The 18284-nt window shown below is 41.5% G+C and overlaps 1 protein-coding gene across 1 annotated transcript in view; it reads left to right on the top strand.

Annotated features, from left to right (window-relative positions):
- Positions 1–18284, top strand: part of LOC127568013 (lutropin-choriogonadotropic hormone receptor-like) — an 88569-nt gene that overhangs the window by 28056 nt on the left and 42229 nt on the right. The window contains exon 2 of the mRNA XM_052011259.1: positions 3006–3077. Within this exon, the coding sequence (XP_051867219.1) occupies positions 3006–3077 (72 nt within the window). The remainder of the gene's footprint in view (positions 1–3005; positions 3078–18284) is intronic.

Raw genomic sequence — 18284 nt, 5'->3', positions numbered from 1 at the left:
TGGCCCCGATACCCACCTCGCGACACGGACAGGCCCCGACCCGTATGCCAACGGCCCTCCGAGACTGTAAGTTTGTCTTGTCAGGAGGGGCACACACCGAACACCGCTGCAGTGGCCGTACAAAGGACCATTCCGGGTTGTCAGGAACAATGGGTCTACGTTTGTGCTGGACATTGGGGGGGCACGAGGAGATTTTTACAATTGACCAGCTGAAGCCGGCTCATTTAGACCTGGACCAACTGGTAGTGGTCCAGCGAGCACGACGCAGGGGCAGGCCACCCAAGTCATAGTTTATTTAATTCTGGCTTTCACGATGGTATCGCCGGTTCTGGGGTTGGGGGGTTATGTTCAACTCACCCTACCGGTATCGAACTGGCTCCCAAGATCATGAGCATCATCAGAGGCCCTGACCCAAGATGGCGCGGGGCCCTCCTCCTTCTTTGTCATTGGGCTAGGAAAGCCCGTGCACAGGAAGGTCAGGTGACCCACGCTTGACGTCAGCGCGGGAACTGAAGCATGGGAAGAGTTTCGGTATTAAAAAGCGCACCGCGTCCCTGTCGAGCAATCGACTTCTGACTCCAAGCAACAGACTCTGTGTCTTTATTCTATAGTAGTGTAGCTAGCCGCTACAGTATGATGTTTTTTGATATATTGTACCAGTCACTGCTGTTATTTGGAAGTTAACAGCCTTCAATCAAGGATGTTTTGTTGGCAGGTCTATTTCTGTTTGTTACCTTAATAAGCTGCAGTAATAAACACCCCATAGACACCACACCTGCCACCTTCGAGGAATTGTGCATGTACATATCCAGTTTTCTTTGTATCCACACCCCCTTCAGGTTTGTATTACCTGGCTGTTCCTCGTTCTTTCTACTACTTTGTATTGACTTACACTAGTATAGCTACTTTTAATTAGTAAAACTTACAAGACACTTTACAGGAGTGCTGTCAAACAAAATTTTACTCCGGATCACATGGCAATTTATTAGGACAAGTTATCAAAAGCTTAACAGGAAGCTTGTAAGGAGCTCTGCCCCTCCTCCCATTCTTCTGCATGTTAAAACTTGTTTCATTTCTAATTCTTCCCCAGTTCTTTCCAGTTCACAAAGTCACCCACTGGAAACGCTTCTTCCATGTCTCCCTCCAGTAGTGTTGCCTGACCTGCTGAGTAGTTCCAGCATTTTCTAATTTTATTTCACATTTCCAGTATCTGCAGTATTTTGCTTTTAAAGTGAATTGGAATAGGCAATCTAGAAGTAACAGGCATAGTTGATGGTTTCAGCTGGGGTGAACTAAGACACAGATAGACACAGTTTCCGTTTGCATGTCATTTCATCTCCCCTTCCTGTTCCCACATCAATGTGTCTGACCTTGGCCTTCTCTCCTGCCGTAGTGAGACTAAACACAAACTAGAAGGACAGCACCTCATATTCCACCTACAGCCCAATGGCATGAACTTTGACCTTTCCAGTTTCAGGTAGCCCACTCCCCATGTGTTCCTTTCTCACTCCCACCAGTTCACCCAGGGTATCTCTCCCTCTGTTCACCATTTCCTTCTCCCCCTCCCCCCCCCCACCCCGTAAAGCATGTCATTTATAACTTACAGTTGTTCCAGTACTGTGACAGGGGCATAAATATGAATGAACAGATTTGATTATAGATTTGGAGAAATTATTGCCACAGATTTGGGAGACAAATATTTCATCCAAATTTTTCTTTAAAGTACTGGCATCTGATTAGTCATGACTAGAGTCGTAGAGCATGGCAACAGGACCTTCAGCCCATCAGGTCAGCATCAAGCACCATCTACACTAATCTCACTTTTCCTTCTCACATTCCCCTTTCTCGCAGACACCCTGATACTCCTACCACACACCTGCAATAGGGGCAATATACAACAGCCAAATTAACCTACCAACCAACACATCTCTAGAGTGGGAGGGCTCCAGAGTGCCCAGGGGAAACCCAAATAGTCACTATCAGGAGAACATGCAAACTCCACACAGACAGTACTCAAGGTCTAGATTAAGCCTAAGATGTCAGAACTGTGAGACAGGTGTTGTTGAACAACTGTGCCACCAATAACATTTCCAATGATTGTTAGCATTTTATAAGAACTAACAAGGCAGTTAAAATCCATTAATCAGACAGGAGTTTTAATCTCTTGTTTATCTGATGAATTCTTTCTTTACCCACAGATTTGTTTTCAAATATCAAAATTAAAACGCCCATTGCAACAAAATCAGATTCTTTTTGTGGCATTGAAATTTTGGTTCAACGAAAGAAGAAAATTGCATCCTTTTATTTAATCTGAATCACTTGACACTAAGCTTTGTTCTGTTTCTAAAGTCATGTCAATCTTTCACTTAGGAAAAGTGTTTTTCAGATTTTACTAGGACCATCATCATCATAATTTTACTGCTGAAATACATTGTATAAATACATTGTGTTTACTGATCTTGCAATCAATTGAGTTGTTTACAGACCCACACCAGCCAGACAGAGTGTCTAGGTTGCCTCCTTCCTATCTCTTCCTCCTCCCTATTCCTCCTTCCCCTTGCCCTGTTCCTATCCTCTGCATGTACTCATCATATAGCTTGTGGATCAAGCTGTGCGCTCATAATTATGCAACATGCAAGTAACCACTACAAATTATGATACTTATTGATTACTTCAGAGTGGTCTTGACAGCAAAAGTTTATTTCAGCATACCAATGATCTGATCTAACTTAATTCATATTATGTTAGTGGCTTTTATCATAAGCTGTGCATATGTGCATGGGTTGATCAATGGGGTGAATAATCACAGCATCAGTGGATTGTCCTTGATATAAAGTGGCCACCTATGGTTTTCCAGGCTGCTTAAACGCTGTGGAACAGCAGACTTGCACAGAGTGAAAGGGTTATGCCTGACGCCAAATATCTGCACACGTTTGATTTTCTTGAAATCTGCTTAGCTACATCTCGTTACACCAACTGACATTCATATTTTCTTTTGTTCCCAGGAGGTTTACTCACCTGCCACTGAAAAAGATCCAAAGACATTCTTTTGAAGGACTTAGTGATATTATAAGAATGTAAGTTTAATAAAGTTGAATTCTAAATTTGAATATGTGGCATTTTGTATTAAGTATTAAACCTACATGCATTTCTACCTAAATTTCATAATAGACTTTAAGGAATTACGTTTTCTTGGTTACATTTTTACATCTCCATTGACTTCTTTTATCACCCTGTCATCTTGCTCCTACAGTCCATTCATTCTCTCTATTCTTCATCTATGTTCTACACCTCATTGATTTCAGCACTGATTTTACTTCCACTTGTTCAGTGACTCTACATCTTAATTGCATTTCTTAATTACTGCTTGTCAGAAATCAAGTTTTGGATGAGTTGCACTTGGCTACAGATGAACACTGATTAGACTAAGGTCATTAATTTTCATCACAAGTGTTGTTACCTCTGATTATGCTGCCCTTCTCAACCACTCTGTCACTGTGCATCTGATCATTCATAAATAATATCTCAATATCCTACTTTCTCTCAGAATTGAGCTTCTAACTCCTTATCCTTGCCATCACTAAAACCATATTATTTCAGTTCCTTAACGTTGCTCACCTCTGCCTCTACTTTAGCCTATTTGCTGCCCTCATCAATGGCCTTTATCTGATATGGCTCATTGTCAAATTTTGTTTTCTGGGATGCTTTCTGCATTGAAGGTTTTAAATGTGCATTATTTAGGCATTAAAATAAAATGGCTAAATATTTTAGATGCATTTAGATTGTTATTCACTGAATCTGTAATTGATTTGTGTAATGGATGTATAATTAATCATCACTGATGCTTTATCATGGATGGTTCATAAATATCATTTACTCAGTGCATTCAACATTAGAGAAATGTTCCATGAGCTTTTATGTAAAGCAAGCCCTGATTGTGGTGCAGTTGCCAGTTTGCTCAAGATTATATCTATTGGATTTCTCTTGTGATATGCAACCATTTCGGCAAAGTGAAAAATACTTTCATCTCCATTACAGGCAATTCAAATTAACGTTGCTTTCATCATAACAAGTGCTCACAAAAGTCCAAATTCTCTTAAACAGGGAACAATTTTCAATATTAAAGGTAATTTGAAAAAAAAATTTGGATATAGGAATAGATAAAAATATGTGGTAGCCTGTTTAAGATAGAGATAAAGCAAAATTTTTTCTCTGAGGGTCATGAATCTTTCTGTTAGGGCAGGAGAAGCAGAGTTTTGGAATATTTTAAGGGAGAGGTAGACAGATTATCGATAAGTAGGGGAATGAAATGTTACCATGGATAAATTGGAATGTAGAATTGAGCTTAAATTCAGATCAACCGTGAACTTATTAAATGGTGGAGCAAGCTTGAAGGGCTGAGAGGCCTATCCTGCCTCTGGCAATACTGGCAATTCTAAATCAGAGCTCTACCCACAGGACACTTGTACTGTGCTGGTAGACTCCTCGTGGAGCCAATTGAACCCACCTACTGGCCAATTGAAAAGAGCAGGAGAAACCAGCTGCCAGGAAAAGATAAGTAAAGCTTTTGACTAGATTTAACTAAATTGGTTGAAATGTTTTTCAAAGTAAAGAAAATCACAAAAGTTGGTCAGTATTTACAATATATTCTGACGGCATACACTTCTGATAGACAGATCTACCTTTCATTCAAATTCCCTCTGTAATATTCCAATTGGTTATTATCTTTTCCACTTTACTTAATTATATTGAATTAAAATTACAAGCACTTAACTAATAGGAAACATCTGTGGAGAGAGAGAAAGAGAACTAATGTTTTAGGTTGATGTTAAATGTTTTTAAATGTTCAGATGTTTTTGGTTTAAAAAATGATACTTTTATTTTTTTGATACTTTTATTTTTAACAGGGCTTGAGTGACTTGGAGTGTTTGTGAATATCAAAAACACACAATTTAAATATCAGCTTTGGCAATTGTTAAGGTGGGCCACATCAGCTGTCAGAGTCATTCTGATGGTGTAGCCAGCCAGTTACAATGGGAGAGGCCCTGTGCAAGGAGCAGTGCACTGCCTTGGGCTAACTGTGCTCTAGACTACACTGGAAAGAACAGTATGATCCAGTATAGAGGTGACTAAGAATTCTCAGGGCAGTAGATGATCTTCACAAGATCACAAGACAAGGGAGCAGAAGCAGGCCATTTGGCCCATCGAGTCTGCTCCAAGGAAAAGGGAAAAAGAAATGGGGTGGGGAAAAAAAACTATTCTAATCCCATTTTCCAGCCTTATCCCCATATCCCTTGATACCCTGACTATTTAGATATCTGTCTATCTCCTCCTTGAACACCCCCACTGATCTGGCCTCCACTGCTGTGCGTGGCAAGGAGTTCCACAATTTCACCACCCTCTGGGTAAAGAAATTTCTCCTCATCTCTGTCTTGAAACTGTACCCTCTAATTCTAAGATTGTGCCCTCTGGTCCTGGACTCGCCCACCAAGGGAAACAGTCTAGCCACATCTACTCTATCCTTTCCTGTCAACATTTTAAATGTCGCTACGAGGTCCCCTCTCATCCTTCTGTACTCCAGTGAGTACAGTCCAAGAGCCGACAAACGCTCATCATACGTAAGCCCTTTCATTCCCGGAATCATTCTCGTAAATCTCCTCTGAACCCTCTCCAACGTCAGCACATCCTTCCTAAGATGTGGGGCCCAAAACTGCGCACACTATTCCAAATGAGGCCTCACTAGTGCCCCGTAGAGCCTCATCAACACTTCCTTACTTTTATACACTATACCTCTCGAGATGAATGCCAACATAGCATTCGCTTTCTTTACCACCAATCCAACCTGGTGGTTAACTTTTAAGGTATCTTGTACAAGTACCCCCAAGTCCCTTTGTACTACCGTACTTTCAATCTTCTCTCCTTCTAGATAATAATCTACCCGCTTATTTCTGCTTCCAAAGTGTACAACTGCACATTTCTCAACATTGAATCTCATCTGCCATTTCCTTGCCCATTCTCCTAAACTGTCTAGGTCCCTCTGCATCCTTTCTATTTCCTCTATGCTCCCTACTCCTCCACTTATCTTGGTGTCATCCGCAAACTTAGCCACACAACCATTTATTCCATCATCCAAATCATTGATGTACAAGGTAAAAAGGAGCGGCCCCAACACCGACCCCTGCGGCACACCACTAGTAACCGGTAACCAACCAGAACGAGATCCTTTTATTTCCACCCTTTGCTTCCTGCCAACCAGCCACTGCTCCACCCATTCTGCTATCCTACCCATAATTCCATGACCTCTCATCTTATTAATCAGTCTCTTGTGAGGCACCTTATCGAAGGCCTTTTGAAAGTCTAAATACACAATGTCTACCGCCTCTCCCTTATCCACCCTACCTGTGATTTCTTCAAAAAACTCCAATAGGTTGGTCAGACAGGACCTCCCCTTCACAAAACCATGTTGACTAGGTCCAATCTTGCCTTGCGCCTCTAGGTATTCGGTAACCTCCTCCTTGAGGATAGATTCCAATAATTTTCCCACCACTGACGTCAGACTAATAGGTCTGTAATTTCCTTTGTGCTGCCTCCCACCTTTCTTATACAACGGAACTACATTCGCTACCCTCCAGTCCTCCGGAACCATGCCAGAATCTATCGATTCCTGGAAAATAATCGCCAATGCCTCCACTATCTCTAAAGCCACCTCCTTCAGAACCCGGGGATGCACCTCATCCGGTCCGGGAGACTTATCAGTCTTAAGCCCCTTTAGTTTTCCTAGCACCTTCTCCCTAGTAATCTCAACTGAACTCAGTTCCAATTCGTGAGACTCCTGACTAACCGGCACATTGCTTATGTCCTCCACGGTGAAGACCGATGCAAAATATTCATTCAATTCCCTTGCCATCTCACTATCGTCCATTATAATACCTCCTGCACCGTTATCAATTGGTCCTATGTCAACCCGTGTCTCTCTTTTATTCCTTATGTATTTAAAAAAGCTCTTAGAATCCTTCCGAATGTTGTCCGCCAGCTTCCTTTCATAACTCATCTTTGCTTTCCTAATGACCTTCTTAGTTTCTCTCTGCAGATTTTTAAAAACTTTCCAATCTTCTGTTTTCCCACTAATTTTTGCTACTTTGTACGCCGCCCCTTTTGCTTTTATTTTATCCTTCACCTCCCTCGTTATCCACATCTGTGCCTTTTTTCCATTCAAAACCTTCTTTTTTCTTGGAATATATCTATCCTGCATTTTCCTTATTTCCTGTAGAAATTTCTTCTATTTCTCCTCCGCCATCCCTCCAGCTAACTTACTCCTCCAATCAATTTGGGCCAACTCTTCTCTCATACCTTTGTAATTTCCCTTATTCCACTGAAATATCGATACACCAGTTATCAGCTTCTCCTTCTCAAACTTGAAACTAAACTCAATCATATTGTGATCACTTGTTCCCAGTGGTTCCTTTACCTTTAGTTCCCTAATCACCTCGGGTTCACTACACAGCACCCAATCCAAAACAGCCGATCCCCTGGTGGGCTCCTCAATAAGTTGCTCCAGAAAAACATCCCTTAGACATTCCACAAACTCACTCTCCTGAGTTCTACCGCCTTGCTGGATTTCCCAGTCCACCTTCATGTTAAAATCCCCCATAATTACCCTCACATTGTCACTCTGGCACGCTTTTTCTATCTCAATCTGCAACTTATGGTCCACTTCCTGACTGCTGTTAGGGGGCCTACATATGACTGCTACTATTGTCCTTTTACCCTTGCTATTTCTTAGCTCCACCCATAAGGATTCCATTTCCTCTGACCCAATGTCCTTCCTTTCTATTGATTTTATATCACTACTAACCATCATGGCCACACCTCCCCCTCTGCCTACCCGCCTGTCCTTCCTATACACTGTGTACCCCTTGACATTCAGTTCCCAATCACATCCATCATGAAGCCACGACTCAGTGATTGCAACGATGTCATATTTATTAACCTGTAGTTGTGCCACTAAGTCATCTACTTTATTCCTGATGCTACGTGCATTTAAATATAGTACGTTTAGACTGGTATCTGCTATTGATTTTATTGTACTTCTATTGTTCAGCAGATTATCCTGACTTTCTACCTGTCCATCCTTCTTACTATCTTCGCTACCTACTATCTTAGACATGTTCCTGTAGACCTCATCCCCTATCCTAACATTCGGTATCCTAACATCCTCATCCCCGATCCTAACATTCTGTATCCTAACATCCTGATTTGTTGCACTTCTATTATTCAGTAAATTATCCTGACTTATCACCTGCCTGTCCTTCTTGCCATCCTCAATGGATTCATTTCTATACACTTCCTCCCTCACCTTAGCATCTTGTAACCTAGCATCCTGGTTACCATCCCCCTGCCAGATCAGTTTAAACCCTCCCCTACAACTAAATTAAACATTCCCGCCAGGATATTGGACCCTTTGGAATTTAGGTGCAACCCATCCTTAGCAAATAGGTCTTGCCTCCCCCAAAAAAGGTCCCAGGTATCCAAGAATCTGAAGCCCTGCCCCTTGCACCAGTCACTCAGCCACGCATTTAACTGCCAGAGCTTTCTATTCTTCCTGTCATTGACACGTGGCATGGGTAGTAGTCCTGAGATTACTACCCTTGAGGTCCTACTTCTCAACCTTCTCCCTAATGCCTTGTATTCCTCCTTCAGGACCTCTTCTCTTTTTCTACCTACATCATTGGTACCTACATGTACCAAGACTTCTGGCTGCTCACCCTCCCCTCTCAGAATATTCTCGACACGGTCCGTGATATCCCGTACCCTGGCACCAGGGAGGCAACACACCATCCGAGACTCATTGTCGGTATCGCAGAATCTGCTATCCGTACCCCTTACTATCGAATCCCCAATAACCACTGCATTTCGCTTCCTCTGCTGGACCACAGTACCAGACACGGTGCCAAGGTCCTGGCTGCTGAGGTCTTCCTCTATGAAGTCATCCTCTCCAACCGAATCTAAAATGAGATATCGGTTTTTGAGGGGGACCGCCACTGAGGTGCTGTCTACATATTCTTTATAACTCCTGTCTATCTCCTGCTCGCTCTCCCTAACCAACTGAAGGTCATCCAGCTGCTGCTCCAGACTCTCAATCTGTTCCTTGAGGAGCCGCATCTCGGTGCACTTTGCGCAGATGTAGTTATCAGGGAGTCTGGTCGTCTCCCAGGGGCCCCAGATCTGACACTCCAAACACAACACGAATCCCAGATGCATACTGCTGAATATCACTGAGCTCATCAACTAAACTACACTAATAACTTACCCCCTCTCTATAATCTCGCCTCTTTCCCGCTCTCGCCGAAGCCCGTTGAGCCAAAGCCTAACCCACTCTGCTCCCTCACACTCCGCTGCCCGCTCCGACGCTGCCCGCTGGGTATGCTCGTCTGCTTTTTAAATTGCCCGCGCGCTTCCGAGTGACGTCACGCGCCTGCGCAGTCACTCGCCGCTGTCCCGAACGCTAGAAAGAGAAAAAAAAACCTCGCTCGTTATTTTCCGGCACTCTCCGCTCTCTCGTCGCTGGAAAGAAAACTGAAGGCGAACCTCGGACTTTTAAATCGCCCGCGCACTTCCGAGTGATGTCACGCGCCTGCACAGTCACTCGTCGCTGGAAAGAAAACTGAAGGTGAACCTCCGACTTTTAAATCGCCCGCGCGCTTCCGAGTGACGTCATGCACCTGCGCAGTCACTCGCCGCTGTCCCGAACGCTAGAAAGAGAAAAAAAAAACCTCGCTCATTATTTTCCGGCACTCTCCGCTCTCTCGTCGCTGGAAAGAAAACTGAAGGCGAACCTCCAACTTTTAAATCGCCCGCGCGCTTCCGAGTGAAGTCACGCGCCTGCGCAGTCACTCGCCGCTGTCCCGAACGCTAGAAAGAGAAAAAAAAACCTCGCTCGTTATTTTCCGGCACTCTCCGCTCTATCTTCCCCAGAGAGATGGTCCCTTTTCTCTACCCAACTCCCAACATTCACACCTTCACTGAGGTAGTGACTTAATATGATGCCTTACCCACTCTGGCTGAGATGGAGTCATTGCAAGGTGTTGCATATTGGGGCACCAACTGAGATGTGTTCTTAAGGTGTAGCAGCTTTAAAGCCTCAGTCTTCCAAAGGAATGGAAATGTAAGTTATCTTGCAGGACTTGTTGTGTACAATAGAACTGATAAAGCATTTGAGTGTAGGTTCACCAAGTCCCTAATTGCAAATGGGATTATTTCGTTCTTGACTGGAAAACGTAAGTAACTAAGAAAGCAAGCTGTTCCTTTTGTATTTGAATCCTTTACCACAAAGAACAATCTACTGGGATCAACTTTGCCATTTTTCATCAGAAAACAGCTAGGTCACCTCAACATTTGCTTTTGCTTTCTGGAATGAAGCCTGGTTTTCTTTTCTCTTATTTCTGATGTCGCAATTGTCTTCTGAGCAACTTTGTAGCTTCTCTGGGGCTCTATTATCCTTGTAATGAACAAATGACAAATACTACAAACACTTGCATGCATGAGCAAAGGCACACGGACATGCATTCCTGCTAATTTCATCTCACAATCATCTAGTTCCATTCAGTCAATCACTGGACAACATAAGAAACAGGAGCACAGAGTATATTGAACCCTTTGAGCCTGCTCTGCCACTTATTAAGGTCATGTCTGACCTTCCACCTGCACTATCTCAATATTCTTCGATTTCCTCAATAACAGAAATCTATTGATCTCTGTTTGGAATGAGCTTAATGATTGAATGTCCACAGTACTCTGGGGTACAGAACTCCAAAGATTCATCAGCATCTGAGTGAAGAAATTTCTCTTCATCTCAGTCCTAACCAGTTTATCCCTTATTCTGAGAGTGTAGCTCAACCAGAGAAACATTCCTCCTTGCATTAGCCTGTCAACCCTGTAAGAATTTTCTGAGGTTCAATGTGATGTCCTCTGATTCTTCTGAGCTTTAGAGAATACAGGCTTAGACGCTCCTCATATGCTAAACTTGCCATCCCAGGAACCAGCCTCGTGAATCTTCACTCTACTCCCTAAATGCCAAATATATTCTTACTTAACTAAGACTTACATAACTAAGTACACAGTACCCCAGGTGCAGTCTCACCAAGAAGCAATTGGAGTAAGACTTGATACTCCTTATTCAAATCCTTTCATAAGAAACCTAACATACTGTTTACCTTCCCAATTGCTTGTTTCACAGGATGTTGTCTACAAGGGCATCAAGCTCTCAACAGTACCCAACATCTCACCATCTTTCCAATGGTAATTTCCCTTCTCCTGCTTTTCAGATTCATAGCTTGCTTATCCTTTGAAGATCCGAGACTTGATATCACCTAAATCTCCATTAATCTCTAATGGTGGTTGTACTACCTTTATCATATTGGAAACAGCTGCTCAGAGATTTGCAGGAAAGTTTATTCATGTAGTGAATTCTTCCTAATAGTAATTGGAGAGTGTCTTTTTACAAAGAGATTCTGTAAAGTAGGAATGGAAGGAACCTGAGGAATTCACAATATGAATAGCTAGGAAGTTATTGTTATATTGAAGGAAGAATAACAAGATTCTTAGTACACCTTTAATTCAGTATAATGAAGTAGAAATGAAAATATAATCAATAGGAATTTTATGTTGAGGGCTTGAATGAGAAATAGTTCTGTCCATTAGAGCGGTATACATTCAGAAGGAATGAAGTGTACTTTGGATAATAAGAATTCTGTGCCTGGGGATTGTTGAATGTGGTTTTGGGTCACTGGAATTCTATGCTTAGATCTGAACTATCTTAAAAGCAGCTGTGTGCATGACCAGATAAGGCTTAATATAGAAAAAAAAATCTATCTTACTTTTGTCCAGATAATTATATTCAAAGAGCTATGTCTAACCACTCAGTTTGAACACCAAGTACTGCTGCATGTAAGACCAGAACACCTTGAGTCAGATAAGCAAGCATGATACTGTCTATCAAAATATAAAATTAGATGACTCAGAGCAGCCTGAAAATTCTTCAACAGAAAAAAATGGAAATAACAACATTATGTTAAATTTCAGCATAGAAGATCAGGTTGATTTTTGTGCAAGTAACGGTTTAAGCAGGTATACCCAAGTTTAATTGCTCTTTTGTGCTAATTGCATATTAGTTGTTGATGATGATGATACAGCAGAACTTCAGCTGAGGTTGTTACCTCTCATCAACATGACAAAGTACTCCACTGGAAAAGCAAATTTCCTCAAATTTACCAGCTTTGAAAGGGCTATAAATTTTCTCCTAAAGTTTCAAGTGGACATAGTGGACATATTAGAGCAGGATAAAATGTCGGCACAACGTCGTGGGCTGAAGGGCCTATACTGTGCTGTAGTGTTCTATGTTTAATTTACAGAAAGTAAACAAAACAAATAACTTTACATACATTTCAGTGAAGGTCGGTTTGTCCATTCACCTGCATGAGCCCTGTTTGTGTGTAAAGCTAAGGCTGGAGGTCAGAAATGCTGCCATTTGATCCTCAGCACATTTAATACTTCTGTGCAATAGTGCAAGGGCATGGAAATCCAGAATGTTCTGAAACATGCACTGCAGCTGGTCGTCTGAGTGACCCAGCACAATAGATCAGATGAACAAAAGATTGGTCCAAAAGAGAGGGTTTTATCTTAACGGAGGGAAGAGAGATGGGGAGGTTTAAGGAGGGAAATCAAGACAAGAAAATGGAGCAGGAACAGACCGCTTTGCTCTTTGAATCCACTGCAATCTGTACTCCTCTCCCACTTCATCCTCGTATCCATCAATTCTCCTGAATTACAAACATCTATTGATTTCAGCTGGACGTCCATTCCCCGGGAAGCAAATACCAAAGATTTATAACCCTTTGTCAAAAATTTCCTTCTGACCTCAGTCCTACATATCTGATGCATTATCCAGAGATTATGCCCCCAGTTTCAGATTTTCCAGTCGAGGGTAACAACCTATTGGTATTGGTATTGGTTTATTATTGTCACCTGTACCGAGGTACAGTGAAGAACTTGTCTTACAAACCAATCTTACAGGTCAATTCATTACACAGTGCATTTACATCAAGTTAGTACAGAGTGCATTGATGTAGTACCCAGGTAAAAAAAACAATAACAGTACAGAGTAAAGTGTCACAGCTACAGAGAAAGTGCAGTGCAATAAAGTGCAAGGTCACAACAAGGTAGATCATGAGGTCATAGGTCATAGTCCATCTCATTGTATAAGGGAACTGTTCAATAGTCTTATCGCTGTGGGGTAGAAACTGTCCTTAAGTCTGGTGGTACGTGCCCTCAGGCTCCTGTATCTTCTACCCGATGGAAGAGGAGAGAAGAGAGAATGTCCCGGGTGGGTGGGGTTGTGGTTTCCGTGATGCGCTGGGCTGTGTCCACAACTCTCTGCAGCTTCTTGCAGTCTTGGGCAGAGCAGTTGCCATACCAAGCCGTGATACATCCTGATAGGATGCTTTCTATGGTGCATCGGTAAAAGTTGGTGAGAGTCAAAGGGGACAAACCAAATTTCTTTAGCCTCCTGAGGAAGTAGAGGTGCTGGTGAGCTTGGCCGTGGCATCCACGTGGTTTGTCCAGGACAGGTTGTTGGTGATGTTCACTCCCAGGAACTTGAAGCTCTCAACCCTCTCGACCTCAGCACCATTGATGTAGACAGCTGTATGTACACCACCCCTTTTCCTGAAGTCAATGACCAGCTCTTTAGTTTTGTTGACATTGAGGGAAAGGTTGTTGTCATGACACCATTCCACTAAGCTCTCTATCTCCTTCCTGTACTCCGACTCATCACTGTTTGACATACGGCCTACAACGGTGGTATCATCTGCAAACTTGTAGATGGAGTTAGAGCAGGATCTGGCCACACAGTCATGAGTGTATAGGGAGTAGAGTAGAGGGCCGAGGACGCAGCCTTGAGGTGCACCAGTGTTGCGAATAATCGTGCCGGAGGAATTGCTGCCTGTCCTCACTGATTGCGGTCTGTTTGTTAGAAAGTCAAGGATCCAGTTACAGAGGGAGGTGTTGAGTCCAAGGTCTCGGAGTTTGGTGACAAGCTTGCTTGGTATTATTGTATTAAAGGCAGAGCTGTAGTCAATAAACAATAGTCTAACGTATGTGTCCTTGCTGTCCAGATGCTCCAGAGCTGAGTGAAGTGCTCTCATCTTCCTACTCACTTTTCAAACCCCTTCAGAACCTTATGCTTCATTCAAATCACATCTATTTTATTTTTAACCTCTCCCTTGTATCACAGGACAACTATCTCATCCCAAAGGTCAGTCCATTAAATGTTCATTACACTGCCTCCATGGCAGATAATCCTTTCTGAGATAAAGAGACCAAAATTGTACATGGTATAATTCCCTGGAGCAAAGGAGGCTGAGTCTGACTTAATAGAAGATAGAATAGATGGTCAACATCTTCTCCCCATGGTAGGAGTAAAGAAAAAAACAAGAGGGTATAGGTTTAAGGTGAGAGGAAGAAGTTTTAAAGGGAATCTGAGGGGTAAGATTTTTTAAACCAAATATGGTTGATACCTGGTACTGTCAGAGGAGGTGCTAGAATCAGATACAATTACTACATTTAAGAGGAATTTAGACAGAAACTTAAGTAGACAAGGCATAGAAGAATATGGTACTAATGCAGGCAAATGGGATTAGCATAGATGGGCAAAAAGGTCAGCATGGACATGGTAGGCTGGAAAGCCCATGAAAATAGTATCAAGCTGCCTGAGCTGCTTGGGTTAAGAAGATCATTGTCACTTTCAGATCATTGTACAATTGATGTAAAAAGTCCACAGGATACTGCTGTGAGTAGAATTTGAAAACATTTGTAGGAGTTATTTATAGGCCCCCAAATTGTCATTGTGTTGCTGAGCACCTATAGGCAGGATTCTGACTTGGAGGCATTCAGTCATAATCCTCTGGATGATAGCTTTGCACCATTGGCTCCTTAACCAAGCAGAAAATTGGAGGTGTATATAATTGGGTGTGTGTTTTTTTATATATATATATATATCTACGCGAGTTCAGTTAGCAGCAAGAAGATGGAAGACAAATTCATGGAATGTATACAAGATGATTTTCTAGATTAAAAGGGAAAAGGAGCACTCTTTTTATGCTGTGGTGGTGAAGAATTCTAAGATATTTATGGAACAGTGTCACCTGCATCTAATGGATGTGTAGCAAACTCTGCACTGACTGCATATTTCATCTCACAGCAAAATGTGGTGCATGTGACAAATACATTCTGTCACATAAGGACGAAACAACTGATAAGGGAAAAGGTGCTTTTAGATCTCATTCTGTGCAATGAGATCGGGTTAAGTTGATAATCATGTTGTAAAGGGGCCTTCAGCATGAAGTGATCATAATAAGTTTGAAAATGATGTCAGTTCAATCTGAAATTTAAATCTATAAGACTAAAACTATAAAGGTCTGAGGGAAGAGTTGGCTGTGACTGATTGGAAAAATACATTGACAGGCAGACAAGTAATGACCAGTAGTTAAGGAAATAATGCATAATTCACAAAAGAAATTATATTCCTTTAAGGAACAAAAACGGTGCATCACTGGCTGGCAGGAGAAATGATAGATAGATCCAGTGAAGAGGCTTAAAGTTGCCACAAGTAGCAATAGGCCTTGAGGATCATGAGCATTTTAGAGTTCAGCAGAGGACCAAGGAATTGATAAAGAAAAGGAAGATAAAATATGAAAGTAAACTGGGAAGAGGCATAAAAATAGACTATAAGAGCTTTAATAGGTATGTAAAAAGGAAAAGATTAATGAGGGCAAATATTGTTCCTTTATAGTCAGATACAGGAAAATTTATAATGGGATATAAGGAAATGGCAGATGAATTAGCAACTACTCTGTGCCTGTCTTCACAGAAGAAGATACAATAAACCTGCCAGAAATACCAGCGAGCCAGAGGTCTAAGAACTGAATGAAACAAGTATTGGTTTACAAAAATGTACTAAGTAATAGCCGAAACCAAAAACTGATAAATCCCAAGGATGCAATGATCTAAGGTGGCTGTGAGATGGTGGATGTGCTACTTATCACCTTCCAACATTTTACAGATTCTGGAATAGCCCCTATGGTTTGGAAGTTAACAAATGTGATGCCTCTATTTAAGGAAGAAGGAAATGGAACCACTTGCTACTTCAACATCAGTAGTTGAAGAACATGCTGGAATCTATAATAAAAGATGTAATAACTGAACTCCTTGGGAAAAATAATAATTGGATTGAGCAGAGTTGGTATGGATTTATGAAAGGAAGATCATATTCGACAAATCTACTGGAGTTCTTTGATGATGTAACTAGTAGGATAGATAAGGAAGAACCAGTGGATGTGGCACATTTGGCTTTCAGAAGGCTTTTAGTGCAGTTGCACATGGGAGATTGGCTAATAAGGTTAGAGCAAATAGAGTTGGGGGTAATATGCTGATATGGATTGAGAATTGGCTATTAGGCAGAAAGCAAAGTGGGAATAATTCAAATGTGACTTGAAGCATGTTTCTATCATTTCAAGATTAGTCTCACACTGAATAGAGACAAATGATTGTTCAATGAACACAGTGTCAAATTCTTTATTCATATCTGTAAGGGTGGTGGTGTCTAGCTAGATCAAAAGCAAATCCAACCATTGGCAATGCTGAACAACCTTCAAATGTCCATAAAGTTCACTTACTGCATGGATTCAGTACTTATTTAGTTACATCGTCAGCTCCTTGCATAGCATAAAGAAAGCATCAACAAAATGGGAATGGACTAAAGCCATGTTCAGCCAGAAGTGCTGAGTGAATGATCCACCTCAGCTTCCTCTCACGTAAATAGGGTTATACAAAGGGCTTTGAACTAATTTGAGTGGGGAAGGTTCTAGTTGAATAAATCAAAAGGAAATGAGAGAGCAATGGCACGGAACAGTGAAGGAGAGAATGAAAATCAAAGCATGGCAGAAAGGGACAGAAAAGATAAGCAAAGGTGTGTGGCAGAAAGTGAATCCAAAGTTAAAATTGTAAAAAGTCAAAGCATAAGGTTTTGACAAGGTGGCACATAAAAGGCTAGTGCACAAGAGCTCATGGTATTGGAGGAATTGTGTAGCATGGAATGAAGAGTGGGCAATTAGGGATGGGCAGTAAGTAAGCACATCCTGAAAAAACAAAAAAAACTCTCAGATCTGCAGATCATTTGATCCAACTATGTTTAACTATTAGCTGTTCTACCACATACTATACACAGAAAAAGCTATTCAATGTAGACACAAACACAGTTGGTCTTGGTTCTATTCTGGCGGAGAAAAATAGAATCAAATGCTGATTATCAAGTCTTTTACTAATGCCCTTGGAGAAGTATTATTAACAGCTAGAGCAAGAAACACCTGCCGTAACTTGGGGCATCTTACATGTTCATCTGTACCTAGGTAATAGTTTTAATCTTATGACTACCAAAGAGGCACTAGTTCGTCTGTCTTGCAATCTTAACGGCAAGCTGCTCAGTCACATCAAGTAGTTAATACTTAAGCCCCAACAGTATGATCTCAGTTTGGGAAAGTTACATCTTGCTGATTACATTTTGTGCCATCCTTCACCTACAGGTAGACCCATTTGTCATCATGAAGAGGTTGTCAAATTGGATGTACGTTGTGTAAGCATGAATGCAGTGCTCAAAACTATGACACTGAGCAAAATCAAAGCTGCAGTAAAGCAAGATGTGGCTCTTTCACTGTGCATGTCAGTTCAGTTACAAAAATGGAAACACATTACAGAAATAACATCCTCTCATGACATTGCACATAAACTGTAAGACTTGCACAAAGCCTGTGATGAAGTCATATTTGCACCTACCTCAGGTTTTGTGGGAGTTACATTATGGGCATTGCTCATGAAGGCCATCAAGAGATCATGAAAACTAATTGTCACAGGAAATGGTCAGGTTCCCAGGAATAGATTGTTTAGTTGTATGTAAAAATCGATAATACCTATCTTGTCAAGCAATTATGACATTAAACCTACAATCACTAATACAAATATCAGAATTAGTAAAAGGGCAATGGTTCAATGTTAATATTGATTTTACAACCCTGCAGTCTGATGGTGATTTACTTGTAGTTGGTAACAACCAGTTAGGCTGAAGGGCCTGTTTCCATGCTGTATAACTCTATAGTACATTCTCCAAAGTAGAAATAGTCAATTCTATATCTATGAAAGCTACAGTTCCAAAACTTGATCAGATCTTTGCACTG

This window comes from Pristis pectinata, chromosome 3 (genome assembly GCF_009764475.1).
Source record: "Pristis pectinata isolate sPriPec2 chromosome 3, sPriPec2.1.pri, whole genome shotgun sequence".
NCBI classification, from domain to species: domain Eukaryota; kingdom Metazoa; phylum Chordata; class Chondrichthyes; order Rhinopristiformes; family Pristidae; genus Pristis; species Pristis pectinata.
This window is presented reverse-complemented; position numbering and strand designations above follow the sequence as displayed.